A 26,009-nucleotide genomic window follows, 5' to 3' on the forward strand; every position below is an offset into this window, starting at 1 on the left:
CTGGATCCTGCTGCGAGTACGTGGAGGACAAGGGTGAGGGTGCTAAGGATTTTTGTTTCTATCCTAAGGTCCACCGCGGTGGGGAGGGGCTTGGGGGACAGTGTGCTTGAGTGCTAGGTTAATGATGGCTGTTCATTAAGAATACCATCTGGCTTCTCTGTGACAGACTGGAGGTGGCCAGGTAGTAGGCTCCTTGTAGCACATGAGGTGACCTGTGGTGTCAGTCTGGACAAAGCAGTTCTTGTGGATAAGGAAAGATCAACAATGGGACCAATGATTCTTTTTTTTTCCCCCTGAGGCTCAGGCTAGCTTAGAACTCACTATTGGCCCTGGCTGGTCTCTAACTTGCAGCAATTCTCCTGTCTACCTCCTCTGTGCCAGGGATACAGAGTTATAGCTATGGGCCACTAGGCCCACCTTCAGTGAGGGAAAAGATGGTATCAAAGAAGCCTACCTAGGGCCAGCAAGATGGCTCAGTAGCTTAAGGCACTGATCAAGCCTGATGACCCGAGTTTGGATCCCCAAGACCCACAGGGTGGAAGGAGGGAACTGACTTCTGCAAATTGAATTGTCCTCTGACCTCCACACATAAATCATGGTGTGTGCATTCGTGTACACATGCTCAAGCACACAGACACACACAGACACACACACACACACACACACACATTTTTAAACCATGCTTGGGTACTGGGTAACTTGCAGAATTTTGGGGAGACCTGGTGCTAGGGAAGATGCTGACTACGATTGTGCATGCCCCGGGGAAGGATGGCCTCTGAGACATGTCTTTAAGGTGCTGAGGAGGCTGTCAGCATGACTTGTGGGCGGGCCTTTTTCCCTGGCTAGGAACCCACCAAAGGGGCTTCTCCTTTACCCCATGCTGAAATTGCTCTCAAGCATTTATAGAGCTCACATCAGATATGGGCCAATGACTGTAGCCTAGGAGAAAGTGTGAGCCTCTATGTCCCTCTGTGCATATAGGTCTTTACGTACTTCATATCTGAGACTTGGAACTAGGAGGTTTTGCCTGGATTACACACCAGGCGTTCTCTCAACATGATCATATAGCAGAACAAAGGGACATGGCTAAGGTGGGAGGTGATGGAGGCGAGGTGCTGCGCGGGTAACATGAGAGGTTGTTAGGGTTGAGGGGCTCAGCAGGGAGAAGGTGAGAACAGAAGCAGAAGGGGAACTGGTGGGGCAATGTGGGGTCTAGCAGCTCCAGCCCAGGGAGCAGTGGAGGTTGGTAGAGATCTGGCTGGAGAGAGAAGGCATGGCATTGGGTTGTGAGTACAGGGGAGTCACAGATGGCGCTGCAGCAGGGCAGTACAGTGCAGAAGGCAAGGGTGAGGAGCCATTGAAGCGGCTGTCGCTGTGGGACAGACATGGCTGTTAGGAGCTTCAGGAGAGGGAGGAGTGAGACTGACATTGCTGGCGAAGGCACAGCCTTCAAGCTGTAGCAGAAGCAGGATGAGTGTGAACATCAATATTATCAGCAAGCATGTAACTGAGCATGGAGAAATGCTTCAAGGACTAGATGACTCAGAAGCAACCTGGCAGTTATTTGCAGGTTCAGTGGTATTTTAGAGCTCCAGAAGACATCATTTCTCTATTTGATGATCGTCCTGCAATAACCAGCCATTCTACAATCCTCTTTAGTGATGGCGCCAAGGGAACCTCTGGTCCCTAGTCTCCCATTTTCTTGGCTAGCAAACATTGAAATAAGGGCCACAAAGAGAGGGACCCTGGATGTGGGTTTTCTCTGCTGCCACTCAGAGGTGGTGACAGGAACCTCGTTGAGACCAAAGTCCTGGCCACAGGCTCTACCCTTTTGGCTGTTGGGGGTGAAAATCTGAAGCCAGGAAAAACAGGGCAGGGCTGGCCAAAGGAAAGGTTTAGGGTGTGTGGCGGCAGCTGTCACCACCCATGGAAAGTAACCAAGGCTGGAGGGGCTGTTCTGAGCCAGGCATAAATAAGGGGTTAGGAGAAAACAAAGTCCTAGTCCTTGGATCACAAGTTTGGGTGCTGGAAGGGGCTACTTCTGCCTTGGAGGCATCATCCGCAACACAACTGCTTACTGTTCTGAAATAACACTGGACTGGACCACATCCTTCCTCCCCAAAACTTTCCTGATGCTACATTTATGCTCTGGGAAGTGCAGCCTGGGTGCGAGATGCAGCTGCTCACCACTCCTGCACCCACAGCAGACATTATTAAACAATTACCAATCTGGTGCAAGATGGCTCAGCACTGGCCTCTAGGCAGTCATTACCAATTGCTCTGGTTTGGATGTGAAACATCCCCTGTCAAACGATGATGTTTGGGGAAGTTGTGGAACCTTTAGGAAGTGGGCCTACCTAAAGGAAGTGATTTAGCAGGGAGTGGGGCTTGGAGATTACAGCCTACTTTTATACTTCTGACCCAACCTCTGTTTTCTGGCCAATGCCATGTGAACAAACAGCCACTCACATTCCTGCTGCTACCAAACCTAAGAGCTGCCCACAATGATGGATGGTGTCATCCCGAATTGTGAGCCAAAATAAGCCTCTCTACTATTAAAGTGCTTTTGTCAGGTATTCGATTAAAGGAGAGGAAAGTAAATAACAAGCTGTCAATCATCCGCAACATAAACACATAGGAACTGAGCCTGGCTCTTTGCAGTTTTCTACCCTAATCCTTATTCATTCATCTGTCTTCACGTCCTTAAACTGCTGGTCAACTCCAGATGAACCCGTCTCCTCATTCCTCAAAGCTTTCGTTCTGAGTGTTCCCTAGAAGGACCTTAGATCTGACTATTGCTGGATCTCCAAGGTTGTTTCTCCCGCCTTCCATGGAAATAAAGACTTACTGTCTTTTTGAGATGGGGCTGGCCTTGAACTTGCCATATAGCTGAGGCCTACCTTGAACTCCTGATAGTACCGGTGCTGAGATTACAGGCATGTCCCATGACATGCCTGTAATCTCAGCACCGGTACTATCAGGAGTATGTGAGCCACCTAGCACATGTCTGCCTGGCTTTCCCTGGGCCATCCTGTAACTAAAGTCTTGCCAGAGGTAGGCGAACAGGACTGAAATGGAGGACCCTGCCTCAACTTCTAACCATCTGCTCCCTGCTCGCCCCACTCCTTTCCTGCTGGTGAAAGCCTACGCAGCTGCCAGGCTTCAGAGAAGACACCACAGGACACAGATAGCAGAGCCACCTCCCTGCCCTGCACCATGCTCCTGTGACACACTCAGTAAAGGATACTTTCCCTCTGAAGCCCCTTACTTAGACTCTGGTCATGGTGGCAGATAAGCCTGTACCCTTATGGTGTATACCTTCTAGCTTGCTTCTTTGTTCTGTATGGCTGACCTCCACTGTCACCTCTTAGTGCTCCAGACTTCTTGGGGCCTCTTGGTCCTTCGTAGCACCCTCACAGAATGTCTGAACCACATCCACTGACTTGGCCAAAACAACTTCTCCTCTCCCCTTCCATCCATCTTCCAGCCATGTGCCTGCGGTGGGGCTGACATGCCGGTGGACTACATCTCCCTGCATTCCCACTGCAGCTGCCCAAACTCTCCAGACTAATGTTGGAGGTCCCAGCCTCCCAGTCCGAGGCAGAAGGGATGGGTCCCACAGCAGCGCTCCGGGCGCCAGCCCCACCCAGCCCCAGCAGGACGACATGCCTGAAGGAGCTGTTTCCTTGCCAGTTGGAGCCTATATTGTCCTGCTCCTCATTTGTCGGTAAGAACAGGGACAGAGAATGGGTGAACTTCCCTGATCTTTGTATTGGCCTCAAGTGGTCTAGGAAACCCCACAGTACGTATATCTTTTCTCAGGACCCACCTCCTGCCCTGTGTGCTTTGCGAATAGCCCACACCCATTTCTCAACTTCTGGTTGCTATGACCTTCCTCCTTGAGGCTTGACCTCTGGCATCCTGCCCCAAGGCAGTGAGCCCATCACTGCCCTGGCAAACAGTATATGTGGCAGGATGCTAGGAGAGAGCTATTTTGGGGAGGGAGGATCTCAGGAGGATGCTGGCGAGGTCAAGGGAAGGAGGCAGGTTTTCTGCTCTCGATTGTCCCGAGCTTTCTGGATGCTGCCCAGGGACCCAGGGCTGCCACGGGGAAGAGCACACCCACCACAGGACTCCAGCTTTGGCCTCTCTTGACCACAGAAGCCAAAGGGGGCAGGAGTGGGTTTGCAAGACCTGATCCATCAGCCACCGTAGGCAGAAAGTGTTTATTTGCTGTGACCAACAGAGAGAATTTCAGGACAGGCAAGACTAAAAAGGTACATGCAGGGAAACAGATGAAGTGTATTTATGATGGGTGGAGATTAGGAGGAAGGCTCTAACCAGTGCTCTATTAACATTCATTGAGCAACTACCGTATACAAGGGTATACAGTGTAATAATTTGTGTTTGTATATTTTACAATAGCATCAGGAGCCATGAAGAGATTTGTAAACTCTGACTCCAAGACAATGACCTAAAATGAAGGGTTCAGGTACAGGTGGGGGTTGGGGAGGGCTCCCCTGATCTGTTTGAGGACTTGCATGCATCAGGAATGCTCCATTTCCCCTCACCTCTTTTGACCATGAGTTTTTGTTTTGTTTTTCACAACAGGGTCTCTTGTGAGTCCCGGGCTAGCCTCTGACTCACTGTGAAGCAGAGGATGGCCTTGAACTCCTGACCCTCCTGCCTCCACCTCCTGATTGCTAGAATGATATGAACGAGCCACCGCACTTGGTACATATATGCTGGGAACAGAACCCAGGGCTTCATGCATGCTGCACCTCGCCAGCGGAGCCACATTCCCAGCCGTTCTTTATCATCTTGAGGGAGGGTCACCACCACTATGAGGCGCCTACTGCTTGCACACAGTAGGCGTCACCTGGGGACGGTGACAAGAGTGGCTGTTAGGCAGAGCAGTTGATAGTCTTGTTAAGGGAATTCTTTTGCCATGGGGTGCGATGGCAGGTGACTCACCAGCCAACACTGTCCCCAGTGCCAGAATATGATAGTTGAGACAAGAGACAACCGAGGAAAATTAATAATAATAATAATAATAATAATAATAATAGTTGTAATAATGCTTAATATCAGGCAAGGCACTAACAAGTCAGGGAACAAGCCCAGTGGCCTTTATCCTTGTTTCAGACAAAGCAACTGAGGCACATAGTTCAGAAACCCTGAAGGGCTACACAGCAGGTAAATGTCAGAGATAGATTTCAAACCTGTCTTCCATGGTACCACTCTTGTCTAAGACAACAGACAAAAATCACACAGAACTTGGGTAGCCCCAGAAATCTCCCCAGACCCTGTCCTCGTCATCACCTACATCTCAGCTTGTTAATCTTGGCATCTCACAGATCTAGCAGAAAGCTTTCTTGGACTCCAGGGCCCAATCTCCCAAGCTCAGAGAGAGAAGCTGGCTTCCTGGGGTTCTGGACACCCCTTTAATTAATGCAGGCAAGCAGCTTGTGATGGACCAGTGACCCTTATCACACCCTCACTTCTGGATAGTGCACCATCCCATTCACAGCTGGCTACCACGAACCTCCACTGCTTGTATGCTTAGCATGCCGGCTAGTCATTACTGTCAGGTACAGCGGATTTAGACTCACCATGGAAACACATATCTGAGTGTGTCTGGGAGGGCATTTCCAGAGAGGCTCAGCTAGACCCACCCTAGGCACCATCCCCACAGGCTAGGATTCCAGAATGAAAAGAAAAGCACTAGAACCCAACACCAAACCTGATGCCTGCTCTGAGCAGTTGCTCCCCACACAGCTTTGACTACACAAAGAGACGGTTGAGGAGGAGATCGCGTGAGCCAAGGCCCCGTGGCATCCTGGCTCAACTCATGCAAGCTCAGAAAACAGCAAAGGCAGAATTTGACTCCAGTTTATACATTCAGCACCCTGGGGCCACCCACTCATTCAGGTGACACCCATTCTTGTGCACCTACTATGCTGTCAGAAACTGGAGGTACAACAGAGGCGTGGTGAGAAGAGTCCCCACATTTGCTGGGCTGATTTTCCCTCAGACTCTGCAAAGCTCGTAATGAATTTCAAAACGAGGCCACGTCCACCAAGTGCTACACTTTCAGTTAATCTACTTCAGAGAGTACTGGTTGTGCAGAGGAATTAATGAATGTATGTGTTTAGGTTAATGAATGATGGATGGGTGTATGAATGGAGTGGGGGGGCAGGGAGAGATAGGAATGGAAGAAGGGAAGGATGGAGAGAAGGATAAAAGACAGGCAGACTCATCCACAGGAAGATGGAAAGTAACTAAATGAGAAGTGGGAGCCGAGCGGGACAGGAACACAAGAAGGACTTCTGGATGTGGTGGCTGACCAAGAGAGACCAGTCTGACCTTAACCACTCACAGAGCTCCTTACCTGGTGGGCAGTTGCATCCTGGAGACATCTTCGGGGCCTCCCGGCGCCTGCGTGAGTAGAACTTCCATTTCTGCACAAAAAAGACACAAGAAATCACCAGGAGCTCACAAAGCCTTGGGAAGTCAGCACGGGGCATGGAGGGGAGTGTGGGTGGGAGGAGGGACCAGCCAGGGGGTGGGGGTGGGGAGGAAGGGACTGTTCTTGGATCAAAGCCCTCTGCCTGGCTCATGGACCTCCACTGGCCACATGCTGGCCTGATGGTCTTTGAAGAACTCTCAAACACTGCTCATGTGGGTGACAAGAAACAGGATAACGCTCATCGTGGTCATCGTGACATCTGGTATCTTCAGCACACCCTGCCCAGCGTCCTATGAACTAGTGGTTACCATGGTGACTTGGTGGCACATGTTTCTTAGCTCTGTGCTGCTGTTCTCCTTCTCCAGTTAGGTGCAAAGTTCACCCCCACAAGGCCAGCACAGGAAGGTGGTCGGGGGTGGGTGATAGGGGCCTGGGGTCCGTGAGTAAGCCCTGTAACCCCTCTCCACCAAACCTCTTGTTCCACACTTTGAAATCACAGAGCTTCGGGAGACCCAAAAGAGGTGGGATACTTCACCTTCTAAGGAGTTGTGTGCACGTGACAACAATCACTTCTGTGCAAAATGGCCGCACATGGTAGGGTGTTTGCGGGCCAGTATCTGTGGGCCCTCTCTGTAGAGGGCTGTGTGCCTCATGCCTTACGTAGGACTTTTAGGTTTTGGTTTTGTTTTGTTTTCCTTTGAAGACAGGGTTTCTCTGTGTAACAATCATGGCTGTCCTAGAATTCCATTTGTAGACCAGGCTGGCCTTGAACTTGCAGAGATCTGCCTTCCATGAGACTCAAGTGAGCCTTGTGTCTTAGTTAGGGTTTCCAGTGTTGTGAAAAGACCCCATGACCAAGGCAACTCTTACAGAGTTCACTATTTAATTGGGGCTGGCTTATAGTTTCAGAAGTTTAGTCCATTACTGTCATGGTAGGAAGCATGACAACATAAAGCCCAACATATTGCTGGAGATGGAGCCAAGAGTACTACATCTTAATCCAAAAGCAGCAGAAGGAGACTGTGTTACACTGAATGTAGTGTGAGCGTGCACGCGCATGCGCGCGCATACACACACATGCATATATGTGAGACTCTAAAGCTGCTTCCTCCAACGAGGCCACACCTACTCCAAGAAGGCCATACCTCCTAACAGTGTCACTCCCTGTGGGCCAAGCACTAAAACACATGAGTCTATGTGGCCATTCCTCTTCAGACCACCGCACCTCGCTAGGTGGTCAGCCTGGGTAGCTCCAGGGTTGACTGAGACTCCACTTCTCCAGCTCTGTCACTCACAGCACACACTGTGTGTTTCACAGGCTTTAGGTCAGCTCCACACCACAGCTGTCCTTGGTGGTCATCCTCCGGTCCTGGCATCTCCGCAGGTTGCACCATGACCAGCAGCCTGCGTTTTCTGACCCTGCCACAAGGCAGCAAGCCTCAACTTTTCCCCATGACCCCGTCAATCCTAGGGTCTCCACTTCAGCTGAAGCTGTACCTTCTTCACCAGTGGCCTCCTCTGGCCTCTGGTGGTGCTAAGCTTTAGCTGCAGCCCATGACCCTGTCAGTGCAGAAGCTCTCATGTCGCCAAGACCAGTAACATGTGGGTGACTCTAACACATTTACCGACTTTGGCCTGCCACATGAGCTACAGCCTTGGCCCCTCTGGATAATCCCCAAAGATTCACCTCCATGATGCTGGGCTCTTAATTCCTGCTACTTTCTTAGCTCTAGCTGAAGAGCTTTGACTGTCCCAGCAAAACAAAGGATTCACTTGAGTGGCACTGGCCTCTTGTTAATCACAGCTCACCAGACACCAGAGATGCTCAATTCCAAATGTCACATAAAAGCCATGACAGGATCTTTGAAGAACGTCCTTCTGAAGCTTCATAAGCTGGCCTCCACTGTCTGCACCGCCTTCATCATCCTCTTCTGAGACCCCACAGATCAGTCTGGTAAGCTCAAGTATTCAACAGTATTTTCCAGCCCACAGTTTCAAACTCCTTCCACAGCCTTCCCCCAACAGCATAGCCCCCCTGAACCTGGTTCCAGTGTCTCTCCTGGTTTGCTTTCTGTTGCTGTAGTGAACACCACGACCCAAGGCAACTTGTGGGGAAAAAGTCATAGGTCATCGTGAAGGAAAGTCAGGGCAGAAACTCAAGGCAGAACCCAGGAGATAGATGGTGCAAAAGGCACAGAGGAGTGCTGCTTACTGGCCTGCTCAGCCTGCTTTCTCATTGAACCCAGGACCACCAGCCACAATGGGCTTGGCCCTCTTTTTTTGTATCAATCCCTAATTAAGAAATGCCCTTACAGGCTTGCCTACAGTGCTATCTTATTGAGGCATTTTCTCAGTTGAGGCTCCTTCCTCAACTTTACAACAAAACAAAACAACAACAAAAACCTGACCAGCACACCTGGTGTCTGAGCTAGGGTTTCTGTTGCTGCAATGAAATGTCATGACCAAAGAGCAAGTTGGGGAGGAAAGGGTTTATTCAGCTTACATTTCCACATTGCTGTTCATCACCAAAGGAAGTCAGGACAGGGACTCAAATGGGTCAGAACCTAGAGGCAGGAGCTGATGCAAAGGCCATGGAGTGCTGCTTACTGGCTTGCTCAGCCTGCTTTCTTATAGAACCCAGGACCATCTTGCCCAGAGATGCCCTCTCCTATTGATCATTAGTTGAGAAAATGCCTTACAGGTAGATCTCATGAGGCATTTTCTCAAAAGATGTTCCTTCCTCTCTGATGTCTCTAGCTTCTGTCAAAACCAGACAGTACACCTGGCTACCTCCACCCCTCCCCACCCGGCAGAAGATTTCCTTTCGGTTGCTGATCACCCCTCTGGGATACTGAGTCTGGTGGTCAATCCTCATCCTCCTTGACCTGTGGCAGTACTTACACACTTCTCCTCCCCCTCCTCTGTGCAAACAGTTCTGCACTTGACTCCCAGGAAGCCATGCTTTCTACATTCCACTTCTACCCTGGCTGTTCCCTCTATTTCTCCTTTGCTGGGTCCATCTTATCTACTCAACACCTAAATGTTTCAGGTCACAGGACCATGGTCCAGGGCCTGACCTCTGTCCTCTATACACTGGCTCTCCAAGACATTGCCTAGTCTAAGGTCTTCAGTGTTGTCTATGGGTGTCTATAGGTGTTCTATTGCTGTGAAGAGACACGATGGTCAAGGCAACTCTTCTAAAAGAAAGCATCTCATTGGGGCTTCTTACAGTTTCAGAGGCTTAGGCTGTTTTGATCATGCAGGGAGCGTGGTGGCAAGCAAACACGGTGCTGGAGAAGCAGCTGAGAGCTACATCCTCATCCTCAATCAGAGAGACTGAGAGAGTGAGAGCGAGAGCCAGAAAGTGAGAGCAAGAGAGTAGGAAAGAGGGAGGGAGAGGGAGAGAGAAAGAGAGAGAGAGAGAGAGGGCCTGGGCCTGACATGGGCTTTTGAAACTCCAAAGCCCACTTCCAATGACACACTTCCTCCAACAAGGCCACACTTCCTAATCCTTCTAATCCATTCAAACATTCAAACAGTTCTACTCCCTGGAGACTAAGCATTCAAATATATGAGCCTATAGGGTCTCTTCTTACTTAAACCAGTATAAAGATTAAGGACAGCCCCCTATCCCCACCTCTAGCCTAGACCTTCTTCTGGGGCATATAACCAGCTGCTTTTCTGACAAGTTACTCTTTGCCACCTTTGAGCAGGGTCTCCTTAGACTGAGCCCCCAGCCTGCTGCCTTATCCCTCCCATACATGTCCCATCAGAGCCAGCTCAGTTTCTCCCACTCTTCAACACAGCACCGATGACTCCCTTCCCACCATACCCAGCCAGCGAACACCTCCATCCTCCGCCTTGTGGACACAGGGCATCAGTCTTTTTCCCCAACCCCAGCACTACCACCTGCTCTAGACACAACTCAAGCCCAATGACCTTGAAAATCTACTGCCCACACCCCACATCCAACCTGGACCCAGCAGCCCCATTCTCAGCAGCTGCCCTAGTCACCATCTCTCCAGGTTTCCTCCTACCCCAGGGCCTTTGCACTAGTGATTACTCTCTTTCTAGGATGTTCTTTTTCAAGCTGTCCACTTGGCATTCTCCTGATGAGACCCTCCTTGCTTCATGTCCCCAGTCCTACATACTTCTTGTCCCCTTTCCTCCTTTATTTTCTTCTTTACAGTTTTCTCTCTCATTTGTTGTCTCCCCTTTGCCAGCAGAAGGTACATTCCACAGGAAGATGAACCATACATTCTGTGCTCTTTGTCACCCTGTGCCCAGTGCTTACAACAGAGTCTGACTCACAGCAGGCATTCAGTAAACCCCAGCTGTTTACAAATCAGATGTCACAGTAAGCTTGACTCAACCCCTGCTGCAGCGGGGGGCTGGAGGCCATGGGCTCTGACTCAGTCAGGTGCTATGTGTGGGCCAACCTCACTCAGATGGGAATCAGTGACCCAGGTCACCAAGACACATTCTCCAAGTGGCCGGCATTGGTTGCTTAACCCATTAGCTCTGGCCCCTTAAGTATCAGAATTGGAGAGACCCCAGAGCTGGCTGGAGGTGGGTGGGACCCTTTCTGCAGTCCTGGTGGGGGGATGGACCCCAGCCCCTCTACACAGAGAGGCCCTTTTGCTCTCTTGGCTGGTAGCCAGAGCCTCCTGGAATGCCCTGTGCAGCCAGGGTTGAAACACCACCAGCCTGATGGGTCGCAGCTATTAAAATGCCGGTGTCAGTATCAAAGGGAAGATGCCAGGCAGCCACTCACTTCCCCAGAGAACACAGTTCCAGCCCAGTTTAGGCTTAGGGGCCAATCACTCCCCATGTCCTCGCTCTGGACTCTTAAAGGGACCAGGTGCCTGCCCAACCCTGGCGTCTGTTACACAGGGATCCTGATGGCAGTAGAGAGCAGTGAGACCAATGGCCCAGTGTGACTATCACTCCAGGGTCTGTCCAGGTGCCGAGGCAGTGACAGTGCAGCAAGACAGCAAGCGTCATGGATAATCGACAGTAGTTGAGAGTTATTCCATGGGGTTGGGCTGTAGCCCGGGGGCCTAGTGTTTGCCTGGGATATGAACGAGGTTGTGGCTGAAATCCCCTGCACCAGAAAGAAAAATTAAAATGCCAGGTCTAGTGGGGTGTGTTTATATTCCCAGCACACAGGAGGATCACTGCAACTTGGAGGCTAACCTAGGCTACGCAGAGAGACTGTCCCAGACAAGATGCCACCGAAATGGGTGAGGATCCAGCTCTGTGAACAGAGTGCTCACGTGTACACTGTTACATGCTACATATACACATAGCAATACAGAGCCCTGGGTTCAAGTTCCAGTAGGCAATAAACTGGGCGTGGTGACCCTCGCCTCTAACCCAGACACTTAGAAGGCAGAGGCAGTAGGTAGGACCGGAAGTCCAGGGTCATTCTCCACTGCGCACCACATCTGAAGCTACCTGAGTTACACGAAACCCTGTCTAAAGACACTTGAGGGCAGGCTTGGTGACGCATGCTTTTAATCCCAGCAGGCAGGAGGCAGAGCAGGCTGTTCTCTCTGATTTCTCTCTGGTCTACAAATAAAGCTCCCAGTCACCCCTCAAAAAGAATTGTTGAATTAATTAATTTATTTGTTTCCTTATTTGTTTCTTGAGACAGGGTTTCTCTGTATCCCTGGCTGTCCTGAAACTTGTTCTGCTGACCAGGCTGGCCTCAAACTCATAGAGATCGACCTGCCTCTGCCTCTCAAGTGCTGGGTTTAAACTGCCGCCACCTGATCTTTTTTTTTTTATGACCCATACCATGCACTCCTCACTATGCATAGTGATAAGGATTTTAGGGGGAAATGCCACAACGTAATTAATTTTGATAAATGATCACATGGCTCCTACCTGCCCTTGGGACTATCTGGATCTGGCACAGACTCCAGTGAGTCACCTCTTCTCTGTGCAGCTCTGCAGTATGGAAAGGAGCTTGAGCTGAGGGGGTGGGGCCAGGTTTGTGGGTTCCATCCCAACTGCCCCGTTAAGGTTTCTAAGCAACAGACAAAACATCTGGGCTTCAATACCCTCAGCCATAAAGTGGGCATGGCTTAGTTATCTGCTGCACCAGCCGGACAACTGAACCGCTAGAGGATGGGACAGCAAGAAGAGACTCTGGCCTTGAGGAAGTCTAGTGACTGCTCGGCTGCTGTGGTGTGGGCCAGCTCTGTCTTGAGTGGATGTGCCTCTCCTACTGCCACAGAGGGGCTGGTGTCCCCGTGCTACCCACGGGTACCAACGGGGTCAGTACTAATTGTCCTGTGTTTGCTGTGCCCTTTCCCTCCCGGGGCTCTCCAGTGAACTCTGGGGGTCAGAAGAAAAAATGGCTGTGGACATCACCCAGCAAGACGATCTCTCTCTCTGGCCTGCCCCGTGACTGTGGGCTGGGCCTGGGTAGTACCCACAGTGGAGAGCAGAGGCTCAAACCAGCAGCCCAACGCTAGCTGTGTGATGCAAACCCAGAATGGGGGCAGGGATGGGAGGATGTTGGGGGGGAGTGAGGGGGAGTAGTGGGGCACAGAAGAGGGCTGCGGGGGAAGGGGGGAGAGGCACAAAAGAGTGCCAAGAAAGGGACAGGCTTGTGAGTGTCTGCAGGCCCTGGGGCTGCATCAGATCTGCTAGCTGGGTGAAATCAAAGCAGAGGAAACTCAGACACCCACACACCCACCCACACCCACTCAACCCCAAATAGACTTTCCCAGACTGCTCCAGGGCTGGGGGCCACAAGGAGCCCAAGGAGCCATCTTTCTCCCTCCAGTGTTTGTGTGAGAGCTTGGCGCCTGATCACAGACTCCCGGGCAGGAGGCTGGGGCAGAAGGGTCTCTGGGCGCCTGTGCAGCCTTTTCTTAAGCTCAGGGAAGGGAGCTGCCTGTACCTGTGTGTGACCACTCCAGACTTCATATGGGGAAGACCTTCTTTCCAGCTAACCCCAGGTCTGCCTGTTACCTCTGGGGAGTCAAGGAGTTAGGTAGGTCCTGCAACTGGCTGTGGGCGGGGGTAGCTTGGCAAGGGATACAAGCACCTCAGGAACCCAGGGAAATGAAGCCAGGCCACTGAGGGCACTGGTCCAGGGACAAGAGTCCCAGATAAGGAGAGCTAAGGCTGCTTTTCTCACACACACACACACACACACACACACACACACACACACACACGAAAGGACTAGAGAACAGCTATGCGCTTTGCAGACTGTTCAGAATCAATGGGACCCAGAGGCTGGCCCAGGGGGACGCATACAAAACAATCCAAACCCCATTGTGAATGGGGATGTAGCAGAGGAGTGAGTGGCCAAGAGCTAGTCACACAGTGCTCTGGCTTACACAGGGAGGTGACAGCTGAGGCAGACAGCCGGGCGAGGGGCATGTGCTGAGGACGACTGGAAGCCAGCACAGTGGCACGCTTCTCGGAAACCAGGCAAACTTCCTGTCTAGTCGCCCGTCCTGCATGTGTCACAACCCATCTCACAGGCACGGGTCTGAGGCACAGAGGGCTAAGCGAGAGGGCCAGGCTAGAACCCAGGAAGCCTGGCTTGGAGCCCACACCCCCTTCATACCATATCTGTGATAGATGGAGGTAAAAATATCTGTTAGCCGAATACCAGGAGCATCTCAAAACACATTAACTCCATGTGTGTGACTGCGTGTGTGTATGTACGTATGTGTATATATATGTATGTTTGTACACGTGAGCGTGTATGTGTATTTATATGTATGTATGCATGTTTGTATGTATAGGTGTTTGTGTGTGTGACTGTGTGTATATATATATGTATGTGTTTGTATATATGTGTATATGCACATATGTGAAGTGTGTGTGTGTGTGTGTGTGTGTGTGTGTGTGTGTGTGTGTGTTGGCAGAGGTGCACATGAATAGGTATAAAAGACCAGAGGTTGACATGAGTGGTGTGGTCCTCACTTGCTTTCTGACTTAGTTTTTGATGCAATCTCTTCCTGTACTGGGCTCGCTGACTTGGCTAGGATGGCTAGCCAGAGGGCTCCAGGAATCTTCCTATTTCCACTCACCCAGGGCTAGTGTCGTAGATATGTGCCATCACGTCTGGCTTTTAAAAAAACAAAACAGACAGACAGAAAGCAAGGACGCTAAGGATCCATGCTTTCTTGGCAAAGCACTCCATAGAGTGAGCCATCCCCCTGGCTCCTAATTTTTTAAGTCTAGAAAGAGCCCTCATAGTGGGGCTCTTTGATATTTTTATGATTATCACCCCCCTCTTATGCAGGTGCAGCTCAAGGCACAGAGAGGCATATCAACTTGTTTGAGCTTGCACAGTCCATGTGGACTTGAACCCAACCATATGGGCGCAGAGTCTGGGCAGCACAGGTCAACACAGCTCCGGAAGCCAGGGCAGGCAAGCCGCCTCTGGGTGGAGCAATGGGACTGAAGTTTCCACTGTGACACGTATGGTCACTTTGTGTGGAGTAAGCAGCTGAGCTATGAAGAGAGCTAGGCTGGATAGTGACGGGGAAGAAAACAGGTCTGTGGGAGGCTGGAGCTCACAGATGAGCCCTGTAAGGGTGGCAGAGCCCTCTCCCTTCGATTTAACTTTAGGTGCTTTTCATTCATGCTGGAAGTCAATGGTGGCATGTGGGAGAAGGATCTGGCACTCTGACAAGATGAGGAACACATGAAGGGTGAGATCTGACCGACCGTGGAATAGTCACGTCATAATAACATTGATGGTGAGCTCCCCACCACAGGGGAGTGTAAGTACCTGTTCTGAGACTGCTGCGAGGAGCCCTCAGCTAGCGTCTGGCTTGTTCCTTTCCCTGTGAGGCTTGGGGGTGTGGTGGGCTGGAGGCAGCAGGACCACTCTTGGGTCTCCCCAGTAGCTTCTCCTTCTGCCAGGCCTAGGAATCTTATCACAGGTCCAGAGGGCAGGGGAAGGGAGGTCCCAGTGAGCACCTGTTCACTCTGTTCTCTTCAGCATTCTTGTCTCCTGACCTTTCTACAAGCCCAGTAATCAAAGCCCGACTCTCTGCAGATGGCCTGGGAGAACACCAAAGTGCAGCTGATAACTGGGATTGAACTCTTATTGCTGTCAGGGGCCCAGGACAGATGCTGGGGCAGCTTACACACCAGGTAAAAATTAGGCTCCCTGGGGAGGCTGACAGACAGGGAGAGTCTGAGAAAGAGAGGGAAGGAGGGAGAAGACAAGGGAGGAAAAGGAAGAGGCCAGTGAGCCTGGGGTTGGGTCAGGAAAGGAATGGGCTAAAGAGGTCCATCCGGAGTGGACTCCAGCCATGTGGGGTTTCCCAGAACCCCACAATAGCCTCCAGAGGAGAGACAGGAGTCCAGTGTTCCCAAGTAGGCTGCCCTGCTTCTCCCAGGCAGTTCCACCCCTTTTGCGCCCAGCTGCAGCGCTAGGGGGCCTGGCTGTCAGCACCCACCTCCTGAGTGTCCCTAGCTTGGCTCAGTCCTCCTCAGCCCTGGGCCTCAGTTTCCTCTGAGGAAGCCTGTTTAGTCCCCTCACTGGCTGCTCAGGGCACATGCACAGAGATAGATGGGGGCGGGGAGGAAGAAGGAGGGGGGCTAGGGCAGAAAGAATGAGCCAGGACTGTGGCTCTGTCCATCGGGTGAGCTCAGACCTGTGATGAGACATTTCCTGGTGTAAAGAGCAAGAACTTACCCTCACAGCACCGCTGAGGTCAGGACAGGATGGGGACTCTTCTTAGGGCCTGCCTCACCAAGGCTAGATGAAAGAAGCAGCACCCTTGGAGCCAATCTTACTATAGCCAGTAACACAAGCCCGGCACCAAGCCAATTCAGTTAAGCATCCTGCTGTAGTGGCCAAACCCAACTGAACACCTCCCTAGTCCTGGCCTTCATGCAGGCAAGCACATGCTAGAGGCCACACTGACTAGCTATGAGACCTTAGGCAAGTCACTTAACCTCTCTGGGCTTCAACTTTGCTCTTCTGTCAAAAAGGAATGGAGGACACAGAAAGCACCGAGGATTGTTGCAGAGTGTCGGTGCCTCGGCAGATGCCAAGCTCTGAACAGTGTGTGCCGGGTCCACAGCAAATCCTCAGTAAACGTGGCTATGAGTAAGTGATGAGGATGACTGCATGCCTGCCTTGTCACCCTTGATGAGGGAGGGGGTGTGGCTGTGGCTACAGTCACCATGCCCGGATGATCTCACCTGATCAACCACCGTCTCTGTGCAGAGAACACTGCCAATTAGTAGTTTTCTAATCAACACCCCAAGTTTCACCCAACTAGTGGCAGAGGTCCCTGTGACACCAAATGCTGTGGCTTGCCTGTGACATTATTTTGCACACACACACCCCATGCCAGCCCTGCAAAATGTTTCCAAGCATTCTGGGAAGGAGACGATAGAACACTCCCCCTGGGGTGGGGGCCAGAGGGGCAGATGCCCAGCTGCTTCACCCAGGCAGTACAGATCACACGGAGTCACCCCACCCTCCAGCCGGGGCCAGGCATGGGGCCAGAACACTGCACCCTCAGCTGGCTGCTCTGAAGCCCCTCTCTCTGGGATACTGTGGGAGCAAATGCTGAGCCACAGCTGGGGCTGGAAGTAGGCGAGGCTCAGTTGGCTGGGACACCTTCCCTAGCCTCCGGCAAGATCCCGAATGGGATGCAGGGGTGAGAGAGCTCAGTTACTAAAGTGCTGAGCAAGCATGAAGACCTGGGTTCGATTCCTAGAACCCATGTTAAAGTAAAATACAGAGGCTGTGCATGGGGGGGGGGGGGTGCTTGTGATCCCAGCCCTGAGAGGCAGAGGCAGGAGGATTCATGGGCATCACTGGCCAGTCAGCCTAGCCTGCTTGGCAAGTCCTAATACCCGCCCCCCCCCCCCCGACGCACACACCCTTCAGAGTGTTATCTTGTCTCCATACGTGTATATACACATGTGATCTTAAATCAGTTGGCTGGTAAAATCTGTCTACCACTTGCAAAGTCCCAGGCCATGCTCAACAATAAGCCTGGATACTAATGAGCCTCTGCCCCTGTTACCAGGTTCTGTGGGAACAAGAGGAGGCTGTGGAGGGGGACACCTGGCCCAGCTGGCTGGGGCTAGGTCACAGATGGCCAGTAGGCTTTGCCTGGTGTGTTGGCTCCAGTGGACTGGGAGTACAGCCTGGAGCCATGGGTGGAGAAGGACTAAGAGGTCTACGCAGGCTCAGGGACGTTCACTGAGTGATTAGTAATGTCTGCCACCACTGGGCAGGGAAGCCAGCACTGTGTGCTGGGTCTGCATTTCCTTTCTCTGAGCAAAATGTCATTTCAGGCATATCCAGGAAGTGCCACAGGCAAGTCAGAGCAGGGAGAGAGTTCTCATGGCTCCAGAGATCTCTTCAGAGGACACTGAGAAGAATCCAGAAGGATTTGGAGTAAGGGGAAAAGACATCTTTCTGGGAGTGATCAAACTGTGAAACTGGTTTCCGGCAGATAGAACTTTGTTTTGACACTTTCGCTTCCCGCCACCTTCCCGCAAGGCGTGGCTCACCCAGTGAGCCTTCATCGTGTTTGGAGTTATCTGACAAGCACAGACACTGTGACAACGCTCCTTGACTTGATCCATCCTGAGAAAACTTGGTATTTAAAACAAAACAAAACTTCAAGTCTCTCCACTTGGAACATCAACTCTGGCTAGTTCTTCGAAGCTTCCCAGAGCATTCATTGCTGCAAGACTCAAGGCCCTGCCAAGCTTGCCGGGAAAGCCATGCCTGCTAAAGACCATGGGATGGGAGCTAGGCACACATTGTGTCAGGGATTGACTACCGATAAACTAGCAGCTAACTAGAGAGCAAAAGGGATGCCATAGAGGAGACACTGCCCATACATCTCTCCAGGAGGGTCATGCCCTGGCCCTCGGATGCTAGTGTGAGGAAACTCCTTTGGACCTGTCTTCCCAGTGCACCACAAGGGCCCGAACTTCACTCCAGCACAAAAGGGGGCAGCAACGTGGGATAGACTCAGTGGGATGCTGGGCTTTGCTGGAGCGTGCCTAAGGCCTGTTTGCTTCCTGAGGCTCAGGCAGCTGCTGCCTACCCGGGACACCACTGCACATGTAACCCACCCTGTCTTGTCACGCAGCCTGCTCCCTTCAGAGCCCACCTCCATCCACAGCCCAGCGTTTTCATCTCTTTGCCACCGCTTTGATCTCTTCTCTCAATAGCCCGATAAAAGGTCCCTGTGCACCTACCCTACAGATGTAGACATTCTCATAAGCCAGTCTTTAGGGGGGTGGGGTCTGCCTGCACTTTGTCAAGCATCTTGGCCCGGAAGTTTCTACTATTTCCTTTCCCAAGGATTCCCCAAGGTGGAAGAAATGAGTCACAGAAAGTGGGAGGGAGGTTCAGTGACCCTGGTTTCCTTATCTATAAAGTGGCATAGGGAGGATAGTGCCAGTTGCTTCAGAGTGGGGAGGATGCCATCCTGGTCATATATTATGGCCTTGGTGCACCCTATGAGCCACTCCAAGGGTCAAGGACATCAAAGGTACTGGGAACAGTACTGTCACTGGAGTGGGAATCTGTGGCCTCCCTCAGTCTCCAGGCCTGGGGCTGCAAGACACCTCCATAACCCCCAGTCCTGGGCCTCCAAAATGAATCTGGCTGTTTTCAATCTCAATCCTACCCCTCCCTCTCCTTCTCTCCTCCTCTCCCCCATCTCCTGCCCAGTTCTAGCCTAGATGTCATTTGATTTTCTCCATTTGGGACATTTCAACCTCTTTATTCACAGCAAGGAAATCAACTGTCAGGCAGCTGGAGTGCTCATTAAGGGTCCCAGACCATAGAGAGGCGCTGGCAGGGAGTCAAACCTCACTCCCAATCCCCAGGTCTTCTCCCACTGATAACCCATCCACCAGGGTCTGGGCCTCTCCAATCTGCCCTTGCTCACTTCTTCCCAAGTGTCCTTTCTCACTAGGTCCTTCTTCTTGGCCTGCCCTCCCAGGTCGCTCTTTCTCAGATCTACAAACTCAGCCTCCGGAGCTGGGGTGTGGTGGCACACACCTTTAATCTCAGGCAGAGGCAGGTGGATCTCTTGTGAGTTCTGGGACAGCCAAGTTACACAGAGAAACCCAGTCTCAAAAACCAAACCAAACCATCTATCTCTGTCCTTGGCATACTTCTCTTGGTGTCTTCCTGGATTTCAGAGACCCAGCAGACCGGCACACAGGCCCCTTCTGAAGTCAAGGAGGGGCTCGGGCTCTTCCGCCCCAGAACTGGAGCCTTCCCTCTGCCTCATCACCTCCTGCTGGTCGGGCCATTCCTTCATGCATTTTGTTGTCTGCCACCTCCTGAGGGCCTCACAGCAGTCCCAGGATGGAGATGGAGCCTGGATTTAGTAGAGAGGAAACCTAACTGCAGGGGGCGGTATGTCTCACTCTAGTCACACAGCAGCTGGAATTTAGTCTTAGTCCCTAAACCCTCTCGCTCTGTGTCTCACTTCACGGCCATTTCACAAAAATGCTTTGAAGCAGTTGAGCACTATGTCTCTCATATCCTGGTCTAGCCTCACCTATTCCTTATTTATTAACTGAAGAATTATTTATCGTGTGTGTGTGTGTGTGTGTGCGCGCGCGCGCGCGTGCGCGCGCGCGCTTAAGTGTGTATGCACGAGCACTCCTGTGGAAGCTGGAAGTCTGAGGGTTCCAGGGATTAAACTCAGATCATCAGGGTTCCTCAGCAAGCTCTTTTACCCACTGAGCCATCTTGTCAGCACTCGCCTCTTCCTCTCTTGTTCTTTGCCTATACTTGGGAGAACACCCCTGTGGAAAGAGAAACAAAGGGTGGGTCCTCCTCCAGTTGCCTATTGTAGTGATTGACCTTATCAACTTGACTGAATCACGGACAGTCTAGAGGATGGAGACGCACCCTTGGGTGTGTCTGGGAGGTCAACTCCAAAGAGGATTAAGTCAGGGCAGAGAAGACTGGGCAAAGCAGCAGTACCTGGAGGTCCTCAGGGACCTGGAGACACACAGAGAGGGTTCTTCTGCCCCCTCCGGCCACAGGGACTGAAACCTCCCAAACCGTGAGCCAACACAAGCCCTTCCCCCCTTGTGTTGTTTCAGGCAGGTCATTTTGGCTGACAGCCGCCTCAGTGCCTCCCCATAGAGACTATCACTGTATCTGATGCCTGCTTGAGGGACTCCAGCTCAATTTTTATTTCATTCCAAGTCACATATCCTAGTGATTACTGTATGAGACCATGCGGCCTTTAAGTGTCCCTCCAGCAGCTCCCAAACTACAGGCTCCATGTTTGCCGGGTTCCATGACAGGACAGCTCCCTCCAACACCCCTGATTACTGCCTCCAAGGATCATCACCCCTGCGGCCAACATGTCCTCTCCGCCCTGTCCCCAACATCACTCTAGGCCATGGTCCCCAAACAGCCTCCTGTTGGCCCTAATTCCCACTTGAAAGACGTAAACTTCTCCTATTCAATCCTTTGGCAGCTAGCTCCCCATTTCCCCTTTACCCATCTGGCAATCTCTCAGGCCCTTTGTGACTGGGGTTGCTCATTGCATCCAACCTCACCTTCAACCATGCCACTCTCCCCAGTCCCCAGGGTTTAGGTCATTCACAGCCCCACTGCAGCTCTGCCCCAATCTCCAGCTCCTCCAGTCAGAAGCTGTTCCCTGGAGTGGTCATGTCTTAACACAAAGCCTGATGCTCAGCCCCTTGTGCCAGGTGAACTCCTGTTCACCCTTCGCCTTGTCCTAAAAGTCACCTCCTCAGGAAGCCCACCCTGGTTGCCAGCACTATCACATTATGTTGTTTGTAAGACAATTCCTAACCACTTTCCCTCCATTGCTGTAGTGTTTCCCACACGGGGTCAAGTTCAGGAAGATTGCGGTGTTCCCAGGGCAGCTGTTCCATCCCTCTGCAGCTAGCTCTCAGCAAACAGTGGCAAGAGGAAGGGGTAGAGGGTCGGGAGGCTTAGCTCTAACACTGGCTGTCACCATATGGTCCTGAGCAGCCCACAGCCTTTCTCAAGATCTCGGTTTTCCCCCTCTGTAATATGTGGGTCATTCAGATCATCTCTGGGGGTGCTTCTTGGTTCTAGAGGCTAGGATCTAGAACTCAGCGTAAACATGAGCAGGGCATGCAACATGAAGAGCAACGTGGAGACGAGGGGACATGGCGCTGGGAGGGCTTGGGAAGGGCTGGGGCCCATGAGAGGGTGTTTGCCACCCGCTTCACAGCCCAGCCAGTGCCCCCATACTCAGCCAACCAGCCAGAGCCCAGAGCCTGCCTCCAGGCCCAAGGAACTGTGGGTGACCTGACTGGGTCTTCGGAGTTCTGGCCAGTCATGACTGTAGCAGGAGCAGTGGCGCCCCACTCACACAGCAGGGACTTGTCGGGCCACCCTTTACGCTGTGGCCTGTGACTTCCGCCATGGGGCCGCCTAGGGGGTGGCACCCCGGAGAAACCTAACTGCAAGAGACACAACCCTGTAAGAGCCTGACTAATACTTGCCATCATTCTGTGTGCTCCGAGAGGTTACGGTATTTTTTCCCCAGGTTGCACAGCATCCAAATAAACCCTAAGGTGGGTACGAACCCCGGGGCTGCTGCCTTCAACACCCTGTTGGTTACTATCTCACATCCTTCCCACTGTGCTGCTCAGATTCTCTTAGCCACCAGCCCTCTCCACCTTGAAGCACAGCTTCTCCTCCTTATCACCCACACCCTGCTCCACTACAGTCTATTTCCTACCTCCCCCGGGAGAATGCCACTTCCGTGCACACTCTCAAGATTGCCCCAGTGAAGAGACCCGTTAGTAACTCCCAGGGATGAAGCACATTTGGGGACAAGGAGAGAGGGCTGCATCCACTTCCCAGCTGCAGGGGGAGGGGAGAATTAGGACCATTCCAGAGGCCACACAACTCCACTTGGGCCCTAGGGGCCAGGAACAGCAACCAGGGGCTAGCTAAGAGTAATCCGCTTTAGACACTGTCCCTTTAGGTCCTTAAATGGCTTACTCTCTTGCCCTACTTCCAAACGTGATCATAAAAACCAGGCAGCACCCACCCTCGTGGTGTGGAGAGGACCGCAACAGCCCGGCAAGCCTCCCGCAGCCCACTTCCCCCACCAGCCCAGGCTGCCTCCGCGCACCTTTCGCGCGCCCTGACTTCCTCCACCTGACCGCCGCGTGCGCAGGGCGCCCCCAGCGCAAGGCCCTAGGGTCCCCCGGAGCTAGGAGGTCCCGCGCCTGCCGGCCTGGTGCCCTGGATCTCTGGCAGCTTAACGGCCGTCCCCGCCCGCAGTCCCACTGCAGGCCACCTGAGCGCCCGTGCAAGTGCGTGCCCGCCCGCACCGGCTCGTGGAGTCCCGGGACTGCGCGAGGGGCCGCCTCCGGGAGGGAGATAAAAGCCAGCAACAAAGGGCACAAACCTCGTCCAGCAGTTGGTTGACTCTTCCCAAAATAGCCTTCTCCATCTGCTGCTCCCCGCGCTCCGCTTCCAGGCGCAGCACCCGGGCCTGCAACTCGGCGGTCCGAAAGTGGGCAAGCAGGCTGAGAGCCAGCGAGCACAGCGCCAACGCCAGCAGTCCGCAGCACCCGGGGCTCGGCAGCCTCGCGCACTGCTCCGCCAGCGCAACAGTCCCGGGCCCGGGCGCGCCCAGCTCCCCAGGGCCGCGGGTACCGGAGGCTGCCGCTTTGCGGGCGCGCTCCGCCACCATCCCCTCGCGTCTTGAGAGCCAATAAATAAATAAATAGAATAAATAAAAACGAGATCCAAGAGGCGTGGTCCAAGCTGCTAGGCAGGGGGAAAGGAGACCAGCGTGGCTGGAGAACGTCCCTTTCCTTTGCTCTCCAAAGAGGACAGAAAATGAGCAGTCGGAGTCAGGGACAGCCAAGAGCCACCAGCAGGCGCGAACGGGGTACGCCAAAGTAGGAAAAAAAAGTGATTTCGAAGAATGTTCCAAGTTGGGGATCTGGCCCCGCTCCCTCTTCAGAGTCCTCGGGTTGGTGCGACGCTCGGGGTCCTTCTGGGTTTTTTGCGTCTCCCAGTGAGAGCGGCTGTCAGTCCCCGGGCGAAGGGGCGCGCATGCAGGGCCCCATGGGCAAAGGTGGGTCGTGGCCGCAGTGAGCCGCGCTGGGGCCGATTCCGGCGCCTCTGTAACTTGACACAGCCGGCGCGGCCGCGCGGATCGGATGAGCGCCGGGCGCTACTTCCCAAACTAATCTCCCGCGCCCCTCCCTCGCCCTCCTCCCTCGCCCTCCTCCCGCTCCTCCTCCGCCTCCTGCCGGGCCGCCGCTGGGGTTTGTTTATTTATGCAAAGTCGCCTGGGGTGGGGGGCGTGGTGTGCGGGGCCCGCCGACCCCGTTAGCCCCCCATCCCGTGCTCCCGGTGTCCTTTGAAGTGACACTTGGGGTTATTTATAAGCGGGGAGGGGGTGTGAAATGGAGGTGGGGGCTCAGCTCCTCTTCTTTTCCATAGATTCACACCCAAGACCTCAAAGTCCTAGGGACCCGGCATCACAGCAACCCGCTTTCCCAGAACATCCGGGACCCTCCCGTCACCCAAGGCACAGCACCACAGCACCCTGCTTTCCCGGTGCCTCGGGGATCCTCACGGCAGCCCGTTGAGTCACTGTCCAGGTGGCAGCATGGTCCTGTATGTCCTGAGCGGGGAGGTTCGCCGTGACTGCTTCAATCTCGCCCTCACCCCCTCCAACCCAGGGCCCACTCTTCGCAGGGGTCTTTGGTGGAACCGTCCCACCAGCCACAGATTCATCCTGGAGTGGAAAGACCAGTCAGTGTTCCGGTGCAGCAGCGCTGGCGCCCTTTTCTCTTTCAGGACCAGACCTAAAGGACTACGGAACAGAAATTCATCAGGGGTCAACGCCCACCGCCCACGTTTATTCTAGGGTGCCTGACGGGCATGAGGCCTCCCTTTCTACCCGATGTTGATCTGAGACCCATAGCAGACCAGATGACCCAGGAGCCCAAGCCATCAAAGGCCAGCAACTCCCACACACTCACACTCATCTCTCCTGCAACCCCCTCAGAGCTAATCCCATCCAGCCTAGCGGCTTCATGGGCTGTAGAAGAGCTAGGCATTCTGCATTTGGTATTTCCTCTTTTCTCACCTCCCTCCCCCCTATGAGGGATTTCTGTCACTAGAGTCCTCTTTCCTTGTGCCTCCAGAAATTCCTGCAAATGAGGTGGTGGGGCTGAGCTTTCTGGAGCATCAGGCCAGGGTCCAACGTCTGGCCTTTGACCTGTGAAATGGAAGTGGAGGTGACAGGGCTGTGGAAGTGGATGCCCTTTCCCAGGAACAGGACAAACTTAACAAACATTAGTGTGTAGTGCGCTTCTATGGTTGAGAGCTTGTAATACAATACTTACATAGAGTTAAGCTGCCACAGAAAGCTAGAGGGCTAGAAAGCAATGGAGGGCACAGAGCTGATGGCCAGGAACTCCCAGAGTCAGCGTTTCCTTAATGTGTCTCATCAGCAAGCAGGCCTCTGGGTCTCCAGCCTTGTCAAGGGATGTCTCCTCCAAGTACGAAAGCCTGAGAACACAGTGGCACTAAAGACCGCTAGGTGGCGCTGAAGAGTTTGGAATGTTCACTGCAGAAAACTGAGCAACTTGAGGCTTCTGCAAGCCTTGCCGAGGGCTGTCTGTCTGAAAGGCGCTTGAACTGGGTTATTCGTATCACTGAGCCAACGCAGCAAAACTGAAAACGTTTACGGCTGCAGCATTTTTTTTTTGAGATTGGCGTTTCAGGCTCGGGGTGTCATGGTAGCCTGAGCGGCAATGGAAAAAAAAAAAGTCTAACCCCAAAAAGGCTCTGACAGACCCCATGCAGTCAGAAAAACCAACTTTTCCAACAGTGAGTATAAAATAAGACAGGTGTAGTGGCATGTGCCTCTAATTCCACCACTTGGAAGACAGAGGCAGGAGGATGGCAAGTACATGGTCATTCGTGGCTACATGGTGAGTTTGAGGGTAGCATGGGCTATATGAGATCCTGTTTCAAAGAAAAACCAAATAATTAAATAAAATGGGTTTATAATAAAAGATCTAGCTTTTCAGGAGGTCTCAATGAGGCAATGAATTCAAAGCAAAGAGTAGGAACTCTCAAAAAATGGCGTCTCATAGGAACTCATGGCTGCTGGTGCTGCCTGACATACACCCCGCCCTCTTCCCAGTCTATGGAATGGGAACAAATTGGACCCAGGAGGACAAGGTGATGACAGATAATCTCCACCTCTCCACAGCTGGAGGGAACTTTGCAACAAGCAAGCCTTTGCCGGAGCTGAGGGACCCCTCTCCCCTCTTCTTCTGCACTGTCTCAGTTTCTTCTTCTGGTGATGCTTTGTTTTTTGTTTCTGTTTTTTCATGTTAGGCATCTCCTTCTCTGATCAGTGTTGCAGTAAAATTAGGTTTAGTTTGAAGAGCTAGGATCTAGGACTCAGGGATGAAAAGAGGCTAAGCCATGTCCACACACAGCTAACACGTAAGGCAGGGAAGTGTACAGCCACGAATGGAAGAGGCTGAAGAAGGA

At 52.6% G+C, this 26,009-nt stretch overlaps 1 protein-coding gene and 1 long non-coding RNA gene across 2 annotated transcripts; one reads left to right on the forward strand and one right to left on the reverse strand.

Moving 5' to 3' along the window:
- Positions 1 to 4,841: 4,841 nt before the first annotated feature.
- On the reverse strand, positions 4,842 to 23,654 carry LOC129670366 (collagen alpha-1(XIII) chain-like). The gene is made up of 3 exons (XM_055598841.1): positions 22,888 to 23,654; positions 6,392 to 6,461; positions 4,842 to 4,879 (listed from the first exon to the last, which is right to left on the reverse strand). The coding sequence occupies exons 1-3, from the start codon at positions 23,173 to 23,175 to the stop codon at positions 4,842 to 4,844; spliced, it is 396 nt and encodes a 131-aa protein (XP_055454816.1). The 5' UTR covers positions 23,176 to 23,654.
- LOC129670479 (uncharacterized) lies at positions 15,520 to 18,058 on the forward strand. The gene is made up of 3 exons (XR_008719219.1): positions 15,520 to 15,604; positions 16,451 to 16,568; positions 17,774 to 18,058. It is a non-coding gene; the product is annotated as an uncharacterized LOC129670479 (long non-coding RNA).
- Positions 23,655 to 26,009: the final 2,355 nt, after the last annotated feature.

Source organism: Psammomys obesus, unplaced genomic scaffold (genome assembly GCF_907164565.1).
Source record: "Psammomys obesus unplaced genomic scaffold, mPsaObe1.curated_primary_1811, whole genome shotgun sequence".
In the NCBI taxonomy this organism is placed as follows: Eukaryota; Metazoa; Chordata; class Mammalia; order Rodentia; family Muridae; genus Psammomys; species Psammomys obesus.

Bases quoted from the DNA above. Each gene is read 5' to 3' on its own strand.
- LOC129670366 (XM_055598841.1), bottom strand. From the start codon at position 23,175: ATGGTGGCGGAGCGCGCCCGCAAAGCGGCAGCCTCCGGTACCCGCGGC. The intron at 6,462-22,887 runs GTTTGTGCCCTT...TTTTTTGTGCAG, and splicing joins TCAACCAACTGCTGGACGAG to AAATGGAAGTTCTACTCACG. The intron at 4,880-6,391 runs GTAAGGAGCTCT...CACCGTCCCCAG, and splicing joins AGGATGCAACTGCCCACCAG to GTGACGCCTACTGTGTGCAA.